Source organism: Bombina bombina, chromosome 1 (genome assembly GCF_027579735.1).
Source record: "Bombina bombina isolate aBomBom1 chromosome 1, aBomBom1.pri, whole genome shotgun sequence".
NCBI classification, from domain to species: Eukaryota; Metazoa; Chordata; class Amphibia; order Anura; family Bombinatoridae; genus Bombina; species Bombina bombina.
Genome location: NC_069499.1, coordinates 1,555,344,887 through 1,555,361,042, shown reverse-complemented (window position 1 = coordinate 1,555,361,042; position 16,156 = coordinate 1,555,344,887). Strand labels below are relative to the sequence as shown.

The 16,156-nt window shown below is 37.4% G+C and overlaps 1 protein-coding gene across 1 annotated transcript in view; it reads right to left on the bottom strand.

Moving 5' to 3' along the window:
• Positions 1-4,079: 4,079 nt before the first annotated feature.
• The window catches only part of LOC128655706 (trichohyalin), a 39,810-nt gene continuing 27,733 nt past the window's right edge, over positions 4,080-16,156 (bottom strand). Inside the window, exons 2-4 of the mRNA XM_053709284.1 lie at positions 14,336-14,600; positions 11,260-11,522; positions 4,080-7,492 (exon numbers count right to left, since the gene is read on the bottom strand). Coding sequence (XP_053565259.1) covers positions 7,185-7,492; positions 11,260-11,522; positions 14,336-14,600 — 836 coding nt within the window. The 3' untranslated portion in view covers positions 4,080-7,184. The remainder of the gene's footprint in view (positions 7,493-11,259; positions 11,523-14,335; positions 14,601-16,156) is intronic.

Sequence of the window (16,156 nt, the reverse complement as noted above, 5' to 3'; positions counted from 1 at the left end):
GTCCCTTTAAATATGCCTATTAAAAAAAAATGGTCAGAAGATATCCCATAAACCCCTCCTAGACTGAACATGTTTAGATACATTCCAGGGATGTAAACACAGGAAGATTTGTTGTCAAATTTCACAGTGATATGTCAGGATGCCCTCTACTAAGTGACATTGGCCATCTGTTTCTGAAACCTTAGTCACTATGTCTAAGGTACTTTCACCACTTGTCATCACTGTACCTTCCCAACACATTCCTCCCATAAGACATTACCTCTTTAGTAAACAGCCACAGAGCATCATGGTCTATGGAAGATATTTTATTTATGGCTCTTAAAAATGGCCGTCACCATGATCACTTTAGAAAACATCTACGCAAAAACATTTTTATATTTATACAAGCAAACAATATATTTATGTCTTGTATATCATAGACCTTTAAAGTATCACTTCTCAAATTCTGGTCAAAATATTAAAACTGACTATGCATTGTACAAGGCATTTATTGGATTTTTTTTTATACTTTCCAGAACCCTTCTCTGATCTTCATATGTTGCTAAGTTTTGGATCTAGATGAGAGTTTCCCAATTTCAGTCATCAGGACCCACTGAGCATACTGGAGTAGGAGGTTAGGAGTGAAGTTTGGGCAGTTCTGGGGATCAGAGTTTGGGTTGTCCTGGAGTAACATCAGTGCATGGAGAACCATAACTGGAAAACAAACAAGGGTTACGATACAAATACATATGTGGCTAGGTGGGCCTTCATATGAAACAAGTATTTATTTATTATAAGTCTTGTTTATTGTAAGTCTTGTTTATTGTAAGTCTTGTTTATTATAAGTCTTGTTTATTATAAGTCTTGTTTATTGTAAGTCTTGTTTATTATAAGTCTTGTTTATTATAAGTCTTGTTTATTGTAAGTCTTGTTTATTATAAGTCTTGTTTATTGTAAGTCTTGTTTATTATAAGTCTTGTTTATTATAAGTCTTGTTTATTATAAGTCTTGTTTATTATAAGTCTTGTTTATTATGTCTTGTTTTTGTTGTCACTCTTGATACTCAGAACTGGTAGGTTAGTAACTACTTATGTTAAAGGGATACTAAACCCACATTTTCTCTTTCATGATTCAGATAGAGCAGCAATTTTAAAGTGTCAGTAAACCTAAAATATAATGTTATATAATTCTGCACATAGTGCAGAATTATATAACATTATATTAGTGGTATCGTTATAAAACTTAATATTGCCTTTGATTTTTTTTAAAATATGCCAGTTTTTCAGACCCGCTCTCTTTACTCTGCTGAGCGGGTCTGTTTTTATTCCACAGCGCATCGGGCCAGCTGTATAGTCACAGCCCGGCCCAACCGCGCCACACAAAGTGTAGCTCGCGCCTGCTGTCAGACAGAGCAGGAGCGAGCTGCACTTAGTGTTATGGCGCGGTCGGGCCGGGCTGTGACTATACAGCTGGCCCGATGCGCTGTGTAAAAAAAACAGACCCGCTCAGCAGAGTACAGAGAGCGGGTCTGAAAAACTGGCATATTTTAAAAAAATTCAAAGGGAATATAAGGTTTAATAACGATAGCACTAATATAATGTTATATAATTCTGCACTATGTGCAGAATTATATAACATTATATTTTAGGTTTTCTGTCCCTTTAAGCAACTTTCTAATTTACTCCTATTATCAATTTTTCTTTATTCTTGCTATCTTTATTTAAAAAGCAAGAATCTAAGCTAAGGATCCGGCACAATTTTGGTTCAGCACCTGGGTTGCGCTTGTTGATTGGTGGCTAAATGTAGCCATCCAATCAGCAAGCGCTATCCAGGGCAAGACAATTTGGGTTTAGTATGTGGTGAGATAAAAGGGGAGAAAACTCTTTAGTTTGTCTGGAAGCCCTTCCCTGTTTTTGAACAAGATAGAAAGCCTAACACGTCACCAGACCAGCTTCCTGCAGTGGTGTCCTGTTGGCTATAATGAACCTGAAAACAAGCCTTTTTTCATAAAATATTTTATAATCAAGAAGCTAGCAGGTGTTCTGTGAGGAAAAAACAGGCAAATATCTTCTGACAATAGTCCACAGCATATCTGAAGTAATATGATACTGTGAAAAGCCAATCATACAAAATAATAGGTAAAAGCAGTTCGATCCCAAGAGAAAAAAGATGTGAGCGCATAATGTATATAGTGTGCGCATTGTGTGTTACAATGTGTGAGTAAAATGATAGGGTGGCTATGGATATAACAAGAATGCTCAGGGCTAAGCAGGAAACCATTGGCTTTGGCGATTATCCATATCCCCTATCTAGGCCCTTTTAAATAGATCTGCTGTATTCACAGTAACCAACACCTTCATGGGCATCAAATTCCACAACTTGACTGCTCTTACTTTGAAAATACTGTTTTGCTGGCTTCCAGCTGTTCCAAGGGATCTAAATTGTGTTCTATAGACATTGCAACATCATCATTTCATTGAATACATGAGTTGTCTTTAAAGTTGTCGAATTTTACAGGGACATGAAACCAAAAATTTGTTTTTTCATGATTCAGATAGAGAATACAATTTTAAACAACATTCCAATTTACTTCTGTTATCTAATGTCCTCATTCTTTAGATATCCTTTGTTGAAGAATAGCAATGTACATGGGCGAGCCAATCACATGAGGCATCTATGTGCAGCCACCAATCAGCAGCTACTGATCCTATCTATATATGCTTTTCAACAAAGGAAATCAAGTGCATGATGCAAATTAGATAATAGAAGTAAATTGGAAAGTTGTTCAAAATGGCATACTCTTTCTAAATCATGAAAGAAAAAACATTGGGTTTCATGTCCCTTTAAAGGGACATGTTAATCAAATTATGTCTTCATGTATATGAAAGAGCATCAGCAAAACAGCTTAAATTTTAAACAACTTTCCAATTTACTTCTGCTATAAAATTTGCCTCATTCTCTTCCTATCCTTTGTTGAAGGAACAGCAGTTCACTACTGAGACCTAACTGAACACATGTGCAGCCACCAATTAGGAGCTAGCTCCCAGTAGTGTACTGCTGCTCCTTAGCCTACCTAGGTAATCTTTTCAACAAAGGACACCAAGAGAACAAAGCAAATTTGTTAATAGAAGTAAATTAAAAAGTTGTTTAAAACTGTATACTCTATGTGAATCACAAAAGTTAAATTTTGACTTTACTGTCCCTTTAAGAAACCCGCTTGAAACAGCTAAATAATGTGAGATAATTACACCTGCTTCGTTCTTAAAGGGTTGGATTTCATATCATAGGCGGAAACTGTTATTTTGTACCTATTGATTGCTAGCTCATACTATGGAATACAACCACTATTAAAATGGCAAGTGTGAGTCTTTATCTGTACATAAATTGTGACATGATACAAATACAAATAGACGTTTACAAACACAATTATTATTTTTTGGAAATACAACTTATTTTTTGGAAGTACACAAAAAAACATTTGGGAAATAAAATACAATTTTTTCTTTTGGAAATACTTTTTTTTTTTTTATTACACTTTCAGCATGTTTTAAAAACACTGTAAAAATCTAATGCTAGTTCCCATTTTGCTAAAGGACTTGATGTCACAGCAAGTCAGTTCAGCAGTTTGTCATGATACAAGTTACTGTTTCTTTGGTTTTAATTAAATGTGGAGAAATGACTAACAACCCCAGCACCTCTCAGGTAAACTTTTAACATTCATTATGTAACATACAACGTGGCTGTAAGTGATTATTCTCATTTGCATCATACAATACTATATAGAAGAATATGTATTTTGATGTTTTAATTACATTTTACAATAATGTACTAAGGAATATTGATTTTGTGAGCAATTTCTCTACATTTAAAGGGATAATAACCCCACATTTTTTTTCTTTTAATTTTAAGCAGCTTTCTAATTTACTCCTATTATCAATTTTTCTTCGTTCTCTAGCTATCTTTATTTAAACAACAGTAATTTAAAGCTTAGGAGCCGGCCCATTTTTGGTTCAGTACCTGGGTTGCACTTGTTTATTGGTTTGCTAAATGTTGCTGAACCTAAAATGGGCTGGCTCCTAAGCTTTACATTCCTGCTTTTTTTAAATAAAGATAGCAAGAGAATGAAGAAAAATAGATAATAGGAGTACATTAGAAAGTTGCTTAAAATTGCTGCTCTTTCTAAATCAAGAAAGAAAAAATGTGGGTACTACTGTGAATGGGAACTGTGAATGGGAATTAGCATTTATTTTGGACACATGCAGGATGTGAAATTCCCAAAATAAAAATTGTACTTCCAAAAGAAATATAAATTGTATTCCCCCCCCAAAAAGTGTACTTCCAAAAAAGAAGATTGAACTTCCAAAATACAAAATTGTATTTGTATTAAAGATTTGTATTAAAAAAAAAAAAAACAACTTTTTTTTATACTAACTGAAAACTTTATTTATTTTGGGGTGATGAGAGTCCATAGGTGTCCATAACATGTGGAATATATTTCCTGCCTCCCGGTGGCAGGAAATATATTGCACATAACACCTATAGGGGCCGAATGGCACCTGATGCCCCTGTCTTAAAACTGGTCCACTGGCATTCATCGATGTCGCTGAGCGGATCATGTCGGACAGACCGATGATAAATCGGCCCCATAGACTCTCATCATCTTACTAAAGAAATTATATTTACAAAAAATGTCCAATTTATTTATATTATCAAATTTGATTCATTCTCATGTCATTCTTTGTTAAAGAGATACCTAGGTAGGTAGTGTGCACATGACTGAAGCACTGCATGACAGGACATAGTGCTGCCATCTAGTGCTCTTGCTAATGTATAACATTATTGCAAAACTGCTGCCATATAGAGCTGCAGATACGTGCACATTCCTGAGCTTACAACCCTGATTTTCAACAAAGGATAACCAGAAAATAAAGAAATTTTGATAATAGATGTAAATTGGAAATTTGTTTAAAATTGTATATTCTATCTGAATCATGAAAGAAAAAAATGTGTGTTTAATGTCCCTTTAATGAAGCCTTTATTCCATCTTCCAGCTGTTAGGCCTCACATTTGATTTTTTGCTAGACATTCCGATTGAAACTTGATAAAGACCTGGGAGATGTGGTTAGGCTGAAAGGAGGAACCACAAATGGAAAATAGCCATTGCACAGGGCGCACAAGGAACCTGAATGATCTCAAAAGGGATTGTTTCGAAAACATTAAAAACTGAAGGGACAGACAAATCCAAATAAGGATGTGACTGACTGTTTTCTGATGGAGGAACAGGGACTAGTTCTAAAAGGCCGTTCTCTTCAAAAGAGAAACTGGGAAAATAAGGTCCATGGAGCAGGATGTGTCATGAAGACCACCCTGTAACGCTAAACCAAATGCTTATCACACTTTAAACGCCATGATGATCATTGAAAATGTCTCAAGCTACATCCAAATGAACTGGAACAGTGCGCATTAAAGGGACAGTCAAAAAAATAGCTGGTAATAGGTGACTGCACACATATGCCTTTTGTCATTGGCTCACCAGATGTGTTTAGCTAGGTAACCCTCTGCAGGGGTTAAACACGTTATGTGCAAACAAAAGTAGAATAAATACATAATAAAGGGACAGTCAAGTCCAAAAAAAACTTTCATGTTTCAAATAGGGCATGTAATTTTAAACAACTTTCTAATTTACTTTTATCACCAATTTTGCTTTGTTCTCTTGGTATTCTTAGTTGAAAAGCTAAACCTAATGTGATAATTTCTAAGCCCTTGAAGGCCGCCTCTTATCACATGCTTTTTTATTTGCTTTTCACAACAGGGGAGAGCTAGTTCATGTGAGCCATATAGATAACACCGTGGATTGTGGCAGTCACTATACTAATAGGCTAAAATGAAAGACAGTAGATAATAAATAAAATGTCATGTGATCAGGGGGCTATCAGAAAATGTTTAGATACAAGTTAATCACAGAGGTAAAAAGTATATTTACCTTTTAACTCTGGGCTTTAGTGCCGAAGGACAGAATACAACGTCCTAACCGCTTGGCTTTCCTAAAGCCACTTGGGCTTCCCTGATGGGATCGCGTTCTGGAGGGCATGCCTAGCATCATAGGGACGCCCCCCCACCCCCGACGCAATCCCATCATTGAAATCTCGTGATCACTTGCACGATCGCGAGATTTCAATTTTTTTTACATCGGAACAGTTGTTCCGATATAGACAGTTAACCCCGGCACAAAAGGGTTAATATAACTGTGTTGGTTATGCAAAACTGGGGAATGGGTAATAAAGGGATTATCTATCTTTTAAAACAGCAAAAATTCTGGTGTTGACTGTCCCTTTAAATTACAGCATTTAGTTTTTTGCACTTTTATTTCTCCTTGGATGTGAGTTTAGGCATGAAGTAGAAAATCTGCCAGCACTGGAGCAGGTCCTACAAATGGAAGTATGTTTGCTATGTAAGGTTCGTACTTTGTTTTTTGTTTGTGAGTGAAGATTTTTTCCACTTACAGTCCCTTTAATTGTCGATTATACCCCAAAAAGGACTAGAAACAAAAAAACAAACAACAAACCAACTTCAAGCTGGAGCCCACAATACCTTCCACTGATAGGTAGAAAATAGAACTGAAGCAGACAGAAAGGGGAGGAGTTAAAAGACATCTGGGACATTTTAGCCTACTCCAAGATGGCATAAGGCTAAATATCTACCGTTACTGAATATGATTTGAGAGTATAATTAAATAAAAAAGTGTCAATATCAAGAATTAGTTCAGAAGGAACAAATGGCTTATACAATGTATAGCTCGTTTTTATCGCTCTCTAAAGGGATACAAAACCCACATTTTTATTCTTTCATGATTCAGATAGTGCAGCAATTTTATGCAACTTTCTAATTTACCCCTACTACCAATTTCTCTTTGTTCTCTTGGTATCTTTACTTGAAAAGCAGGAATGGAAACTTAGGCCCATTTTTGGTTCAGTACTCTGGGCAGCGCCTGCTGATTGGTGGCAACATTTAGCCACCAATCAGCAAGCACTACCTATGCTCTTTCTAAATCATGAAAGAAAAAATTGGGGTTTTATATCCCTTTAAAAAAACATGAAAGGTACAGTCACTATATAATACTTTATTCTCTCTTGCTCCTCCCTTTCTTCGCTTGTTTAAGTCAAGACTTCCTCCGCTATTTTCTCTACTCACGTTCCTCACCCCTCTCATTTCATCATCTTCTCTCGCAGTATATCTAATATTACATGCCTCTCCTCTCTTTCCAGCTCAAACCTCCTCTCTCTCTCCCTGCTCTCTGCCTCCTGACGCTCTCTTTCTATAGCTGCTCTCTCTCTCTGCAGCTGAAGCTCTTCCCTACGCAAGACTAGCTCCTCCTCTCTCAGACGCTGTTCCGCCTCTGATCGTCGCTCCAGATGTTGAAGGATACGGGCATATGCACCACAGCACCCTTCACAAGCTCGCTTTTTACTTGGCCTCTCTCCCAAATTCTCCTCTTCTTGCTTTAAATCTGTGGCTAAAAAATAAATAAATAACGATAATAATATGTTACATTTATGATTAATGTATCATTATTTAAATAGTGACATCTATGTATGAACAAATCTAGGGTTCACTAACAGGAAGTGAAGACAACGTATTTTGATTGGCTGATAGCTATCACATGATAGAGTCTGAGGAACAAAATGGATTTTACTGTTCATTTCAAGTTATATTGCATTTTTATTGTGTAATTGTGAAAGGGACAGTCTAGACCCAATACAGAATTTTGATTACTTATTGTTACATACCAGAGAATCATCCTGCAACTGGTCCCACATCAATAAGCTTGTAAGACGTACATGAAACATTTAAATATTAATAGTTTGTTAGGAGCCGAAAATTGTTCCCAAGCTCCGCCCACCCACTGTTTGTATATTTTGGTATGTTAAGTATCTCCAATCACGATTGACTCTTAAATATGTTTTCCTACTCACACACGCAATTTGAAACAGCTAACTGTAAAATATTTAACGTGCTCTGCTAAACTGTCATAAAAGAAAACAGCTAACTTGACAAGAAGAAAGCTGTGGGCGGATCTTAGGGGCCATTTTCAGCTGCTAACAAACAATGATTATTTAATAGTTTGAACTTCTTACAAGCTTAAAGATGTGGAAGCCGTTGCAAGATGCTTGTCTGGTATGTAACAATTAGTAATAAAGAATACATATTGGGTCTAGACTGTCCCTTTAATGTGCAAGACACATTGCTCTCAAGGTATTACAGAGAATTAGAGAATTACAAGGGCTTCTTATTACTGGTGAGATTTCTTATAGAGTCTCACAAGCCTAGGGGACTAGGATATTCGGACCCCAAGATAAGTGAAATTACCAGTAGAATAAAGTGTTTATTATAGGAACATAAAACAATTTAAATGTAGTATATAAACTCATACTTACACTCTAATAAAATCTCAGTACAATTACTTTACACTGTATTGTGAAAACAGTGGGTTAGATGCACTGCAGTGAGAGCGTCACAATTAGGGGGACGCTTTGCTGTGTAATAATAGCAATTACTTGTTTAAGGGATTAGTCACAATTAGGACTAACATTTTCTAAACTCTGTGACGTTTACAGGGACACAGTTGTAATATTATGTGTTTTCTTTTTTGAAGAAGAAACATCAAAGTTATTTTTTATATAAACTGTATATTTATCATCAATTAAAGGAATATTGAAGGTTTCATTTTTCTTTGTTGAGTTGTAAGCAGTAAAAGACTCTCAGAGTCACTACTCAAATAGCAGAATCTTGTGTGCTGGTAAACTCACTGAAGTATAGGCTAGCGTTATGTCAAATCAGATGCTGTACTGACAGTTTTTAATGTTTTGTAGATGATCCAATTTATATAGCCCATCTGGGGTGTTTTTGTAAAAATGTATAGTTTTGTTATTTTTAAAGAACATTGTGCTGATTTTCAGACTCCTAACCAAGCCCCAAATGTTTAGATGTATACTGATGTATACAGACTTCAGACTGCTTCTGTTTGTATAATGGGTCTTTTCATATGCAAGGGAGGAGGGGGAGGGTCTGCTTTCTGCACCTTTCACTGGGTGTTCCAGCTAATCTCATCAACAGTGCTAAATTGGGAGCTTCTTAGTAAGTTTTTAAAAGGTTTTATACTGGATTTTTATATCAGTATCTGTGCATATTATTCTTTATAATTGTGTCTATTTTATTCTTTCCTGATTCAGATACAACATACAATGTTAAAGAGATATAAAACCCAACATTTTTCTTTCATGGTTCAGCTTTTGATTACAAACAACTTTATAGTTTACTTCTATTATCAATTTTTCTTTGTTCTCTTGGTATCTTTTGTTGAAAAGCAGGGACATGAGAGACGGCCTATTTCATGAGCACTTTATGGCAGCAATTGTGCAAGAATGTTATCCATTTGTAAGAGCACTATATGGCAGCACTATTTCCTGCCACGTAGTGCTCCAGATGCCTACCTAGGTATCCCTTCAGCACAGAATATCATGGAAACAAAGCAAATTTAATAATAGAAGATAATAGGAAACTTTTTAAAAAATCGGTATCCTCTGAATCACAAAATACATTTTTTGGGTTTCATATCCCTTTAAACAACTTTACAATTTACTTCTATTATCTAATTTGCGTTGTTCTTTTGCTATCCTTAGTTGAAAAGCATACCCAGGTAGGCTCGGGAGCTAGCTGCTGATTGGTGGCTGTTCATATATGCCTCTTGTCATTGGCTTTTTGTGTTCAGCTCGCTCCCAGTAGTGTAAAGTTGTTTAAAAATGTATTCTCTTTCTGAATCGTGTAACAACTTTGAATTTCAGAGCAAAAGATTTGATCTAACAAATTTTAAAATTTGCTTTAATTTTGCGGCTCCCTGTCATGTGACAGCCATCAAACAATTACAGACTCATATACATAAACACTGTGAACTTTTGCACATGCTCAGTAGTAGCTGGTACCTCATAAAGTGTGCATATAAAAATACTATACACAATTTGATATTGGATGGAAATTTTAAAAAATCTTACTGCATGTTCTATGTGAATCATGAAACTTTAATTTTGACTTTAATTTCCCTTTAATTTTTCAGAGCAGGACTGAATATTCTGGCTCAAAGAATTTCTCAAGCCCTGACAAAAAGCAATAGAAGATTACAGCAAAATAAGCCAAAATAAATAATAATCGTGCTTTTTATACAGATGTATATATACTTTGGAGCCCTTTCCACTCAAATACCTGAAAACAAGAAACATCATTTTAAACCAATTTTACAATTTAATAATGGGCTAGATCAGGGGTCAGCAACCTTCGGCTCCCAGATGTTTTGGAACTACATTTCCCACGATGCTGAGACACTCTTTAGGCTATCTGAGCATCATGGGAAATGTAGTTACAAAACATCTGGGAGCCGAAGGTTGCTGACACCTGGGCTAGATCATGAGTGGTGTGCTAACAATTGCGCCGAACAATAAGGGGTTTATCGCAGGTGTTTAAGCTCGTCGGGATTACCGCTGGTATTATGAGTTTAAAGTAAATACGATCGCGATTTCGACTAGAATGATGACCGAGTCCTCAGAGCTTTCGGGAAAGCTAAAAAGTGTCACAAAACACATCAACAATACATTACACGGTACAGTTACATTCATAACACCACCATCTAAAGTAAATAAAAACATGAAAAAACTAATTTATAATATATATTCATATTTAATAAAGGTTTTAACTATGTATTTACTGTAAATATTTCACATTCCAATGATCTTCACAGAATATTCTCTAAGTATGTATAAATTGATATTCCTATATATCTGTATATATCTATACCTATATATAATCATCTTTATATAGGTATAAATATATATTGTACCCAAAAAAACAGATATATGTAGAAATATTTATGAGAAAATAGAACATATTCTGCTATGTGAAGAACATTGGAATGTGAAATATTAAAATTTTCATGTTGGGTTTGCGCACATGAGATTGGGTTTGCGCGAGAGTGGGGTGTTAGGTTTTTTCACACTTTTTTTTTCCATTCAATAATATGGGTGAATATGTGAATGCACACGCAATATTCTAGCTTTGGCTTTTTGCGCTTCTTGGGTTAACGCTCATAATACAAGCGCACCTCAACGAGCGCAAAAAAGTACTTCTATCACAATAACCGTACAAGAGGGAGCGTTAATTAGCGTTACACTTGTAATGTATCCCATAATGTTGGTGTTTGAGGGAAGCCAGTAAAAATGTTTGCAGACTCACCTGGTGTACTTGAAGACGTGGAACACTGGGTGCCTCTGGCGACAGTGTGTGCGCTTGGGTTGATATAGGGTGATGGATACAAGTTAGGGAAAGCCAGGGCCTCTTCCGGCATCTCACGCAGGGTATCCTCGCCAATGGTGACTGTCAGTGTGTCCTGGGGAGGGTCCCTGTGACGTGGCTCAGCTGCTCGTTTCTCTGCCTCCAATTCCAGAACAGCCTGAAGCAGATCCTCCTTCTCCATGCAGAGGGATTCAGTGCCGCACCTGTGCAGAGTGTTCTGCGTCAGAGTGGGGGGGAAGGTGGAGCAATGTGCAGATGTGCAGCTGAAAATCTGTATCTGAAGTGGGTGGACCAGGATAAAGGGGCATAAGGGAGACAGCAGATGTAAACTGAGAGGGGGCTGGCTAAGGGCTCAAATGTTTAAGATTATAAGTGGAGGAGCAATATATAAAGTTATAGGAGATACAGAGTATTGGTGAAGTATTAAAAAGTACAAAAGATACAGGGAGGAGGTACCATTTAAAGGATGCAGGTCACAGAAGGTGAGGATACATTATAAAATGGTGAACATACCGGGTTGAGGGATAGAAAAAGAAGATGCAGTAGATAGAGGGTAAGCAAACGTTATAAGGTGCAGGAAATAGAGGATAAACAGAAAATAATTCACAAGATACAAGGTTCTGATATAGTATTAGACTGTGTAAGAATTTCAGAGAAGAGGTCCAGTGTTAGTGAATGCTAAATAACCTTTGCTTTTGGTGCTATGTTAGAGGATGCAGGAAAGAGTGCAGGAGTTAGGATAGAGGTGCAATATATATAAGGGTGAGATAAAATTGGTGCTGTATAAGAGACACGGCAAAAAATAACGGGAGGTGAAGTATTAGACTGCAGGAGTACATGGGGGTACATGTCTGAAGCTTATTAGATATTTTAGGAAACCTTTCAAGGGTGATCATTATCCCCTAGGCATAGGTCCCAATGGTCAATTATGATTTTTATTTTTATTTTTTTTATATCTTTTATAACTTCCAAGTTTACATCACTAAATGTTGTAACCTGACTATCCAAAAACAACCGATTTACTGTAATCATCCCAGAATGTTCACAAGAAAGTAAATTTCACTGTCAAGAAAAAATTGAAAATGTCTTCAAATTCATGACACTCCAATTGTCCTGAAATTATTTGCTTACTTGCAGAAAATAATGGGGCTGCCTAGTCTTATGTTGCACACAAAGCTGCCATATTGAATGGATGTTCATGCATAACAGCATTTTCCTCACTCAAGGTTACACATCTACACTTAGCGACCCTGACACTTTTGTTTTTGGCCTGTGAGCAGCTGCTTCAGACATTTTATTTGGCCAATAAAAGTTCTAGTAAAGATCTAGTAAAGATCACAATGACCACACTTCAAGATCTTATGGCAATGACCACACTACATCTGGAGACACCCCATCATGTTTGGAACTGGGTAATTTTGAGAGGTAAGTCTACGATGGAATCAATGGTGAAAGCAATTTAGGACAATCATAATTCTGAAAAAAGATTCTGGGCAATCTGAGGTGAATTAATCTGCAGCAGATGCTGGGATGTAGGCTCACAGAAGTCTGTAGTATAATGTGGAGGCATAGACAACATGAGGGCAGGGTAGAGGATTAGAGCGGGAACAATTTGGAAGTTCATAGGGCAATAACAGGGATGGAGCTTCTGAGAGAACAAGAGTATTGAAGTGAGATCATGGGGTGGAGACTCCAAGATAGCAGGAGCATGGACTCAAGGCTTAGAACAGAAAAATGTGGTGGGGGGTTCAGAGAGCAGAAATGTATAGTGAAGAGTATGAGGTGAGGCTCAAAGAAACAGTAGAGTGGGTTGAAGGTTCAAAGAGAGCAGGAGTATAGGATGTTGACTTAGAAAGAACACAAGCATATTATGAAGGCTTAGAGCAAAAGTGTGGGATGGAGGGGCCGAATTATGAAGCTCTGAATGGAGCTTGATGCCCCAGTTTCCGCGCAAGCCTTCAAGTTCGCCTGAAACAGCAGTTATGAATGGCTCCATAATGGGTCCGCCTGGTCTGAGGCTGCTGACTTCAATACGCCCAATCCTATATGATCGGGCTGATTGACACCCCCTGCTAGTTGACGATTGGCCGCAAATCTGCAGGGGGTGGCATTGCACAAGCAGTTCACAAGAACTGCTTGTGCAAAAATAAATGCCGACAGCATATGCTGTCGGCATTTATCGATGTGAGGCGGACATAATACATCGTATCATGTCCGCTCGCACTTTAATAAATCAGCCCCAGAGTCTCAAAAAAGGAGCATGGGATGTTGAAAGAACATAAACACATTCTAGAAGATTAGATCAAGACTGTGGGTGGAGTCTCAAAAAAGCAGTGAAGTTGACTAAGAAAGAACACAAATTTACTCTGGAGGTTTATAGAGAGCAGAAATGTGAAATGGAAGAACAGAGAGAGCATGAGCATGGGATGATCGCTTAGAGAGAACACAAGCACATTCTGGAGTCTCAGAGAGAGCAGGATTGTGGAATAGATTTTCAGAGAGAGCATGAGCATGGGATGATCGCTTAGAGAGAACACAAGCACATTCTGGAGTCTCAGAGAGAGCAGGATTGTGGAATAGATTTTCAGAGAGAGCATGAGCATGGGATGTTCGCTTAGAGAGAACACAAGCACATTCTGGAGTCTCAGAGAGAGCAGGATTGTGGAATAGATTTTCATAGAGAGCATGAGCATGGGATGATCGCTTAGAGAGAATACAAATACATTCTGGAGTCTCAGAGAGAGCAGGATTGTGGAATAGATTTTCAGAGAGAGCATGAGCATGGGATGATCGCTTAGAGAGAACACAAGCACATTCTGGAGTCTCAGAGAGAGCAGGATTGTGGAATAGATTTTCATAGAGAGCATGAGCATGGGATGATCGCTTAGAGAGAATACAAGTACATTCTGGAGTCTCAGAGATATCAAGAACATTTTTTGGAGGCTCAGAGAGCACAGACTCGTATGAGCAGTATCAGGGATTTAATCTCTGTGATTGCAGGGATAGAGGATCCCACCTGCGTAGTCCAGTGAAGTTCTGCCTCTTGTAATAGTCCAGCAAAAGAGCCGTCCGCTCTCTGCACCTCCTTGCATCCACCTCAAAGCCTTCCCCACGTAGTGCATTGTTCATTTCTTCAGCTACCAGGGCCCACACCTGTCCGGCCTCCCGTACACTGAAAGGATTCTGGTGGATGACCTCACGAAGCAGCATGATGTCATGTTGTGCTGTAAAACGAACCTGGCGCTTCCGTGTGGTACCAGGGTGGCAGGAATTTCCCAAATCTGCTCAAACACAGAACAAAGGAAAATTAATATTTGCAATAAAACACGTATTTTAATATAAGTAAATGATTGACAGTAGTCTATTATCTCTTAATGAATGAGTCTTTTTACGTCTCTACTGAAGCTATTTTTTGTGGGGGGGGGGTTGTATTTAAACATCAATGTCAGAAAATTAAACATAACGGGCTAGATTACCAGTGAAGCAGTATTAGCATTCCCGTTCAAGCGCAAATACCGTTAGAAGTAATCTTTTTGCGCACACAGGTTAGCGCGCATATTACAGGTTAAAAGAAAACTTTTTGTGTGCAAGCGAAACCCAATACAGGCTAACTTCAGGACCTCAGATATATTCACCACGCTATTTATTTCTCCCCATAGACTTTAATGGGTAATGCAGAAGAAAAAAAAACCTAACACTTATTGCTTGTGCGCTAATTCATATTCAAATGTTCTTTACATACATGAAAATGTTATGTTTATTATAAGGAAATATTTATATATATATATAAAGCAAGAAATCCAAAGAGGAGACGTCAGCACCACCAATTCATCAAGGTATCATCTTTATTTACAATAACATGAAGACAAAGCAGCAGCGACGTTTCGAGTCCATCCGACTCTTAATCATGCATGATTAAGAGTCGGATGGACTCGAAACGTCGCTGCTGCTTTGTCTTCATGTTACTGTATATAAAGATGATACCTTGATGAATTGGTGGTGCTGACGTCTCCTCTTTGGATTTCTTGCTTTATGTATGAGAGGTGTGCAGGAGCCTCTGACGTGCAAGCACCCCATACAAACAAAGCGTGATGAAAAATATACGTAGCGTGCTTCAGGTTTCTTTCTTTAGGTCTAACGTGGTGTTGGATAAGCGCACATAAAGAATTAGCTATCTTAAAGGGACATGAAACACAATATTTTTCTAACATTATTTAGATAGATCATACAATTTAAAAAAAAAATTAAATTTACCACTATTTTCTAATTTGATTAATTCTCTTGGTCTTGGTATCCTTTGTTGAAGGAGCAGTAATGCACTACTGGGAGTTATCTGAAAGACAATGACAAGAGGCATATATGTGCAGCCACCAATCAGCAGCATCTGAGCCTACCTAGGTATACTTTTCAACAAAGGATACAATGAGAATTATATAAATTAGATAATAGAAGTAAAGTAGTTCTTTAAAATGACATGTGCGCGTTATGTAAATTTTAAGTATAAAATATAAAACATATGAATAATAATTATAAATAGTGATAGATACTGTAATATATATATATATATAGTTCCAGAGAAGAGAGAAGCACCCACCGTTTTTGTATAAAAATAAAATATACCTTGTATTTTCTCATTCGTTAAAATCCATAGGCGAGATTACGAGTCTTGCGTTAGCCTTAAAAAGCAGCGTTGAGAGGTCCCAACGCTGCTTTTTAACGCCCGCTGGTATTACGAGTCTGGCAGGTACAGGTGTACCGCTCACTTTTCTTCCGCGACTCGAGCTTACCGCAAATTCCCTTACGTAAATTGCGTATCCTATCTTTTTTAATGGGACTT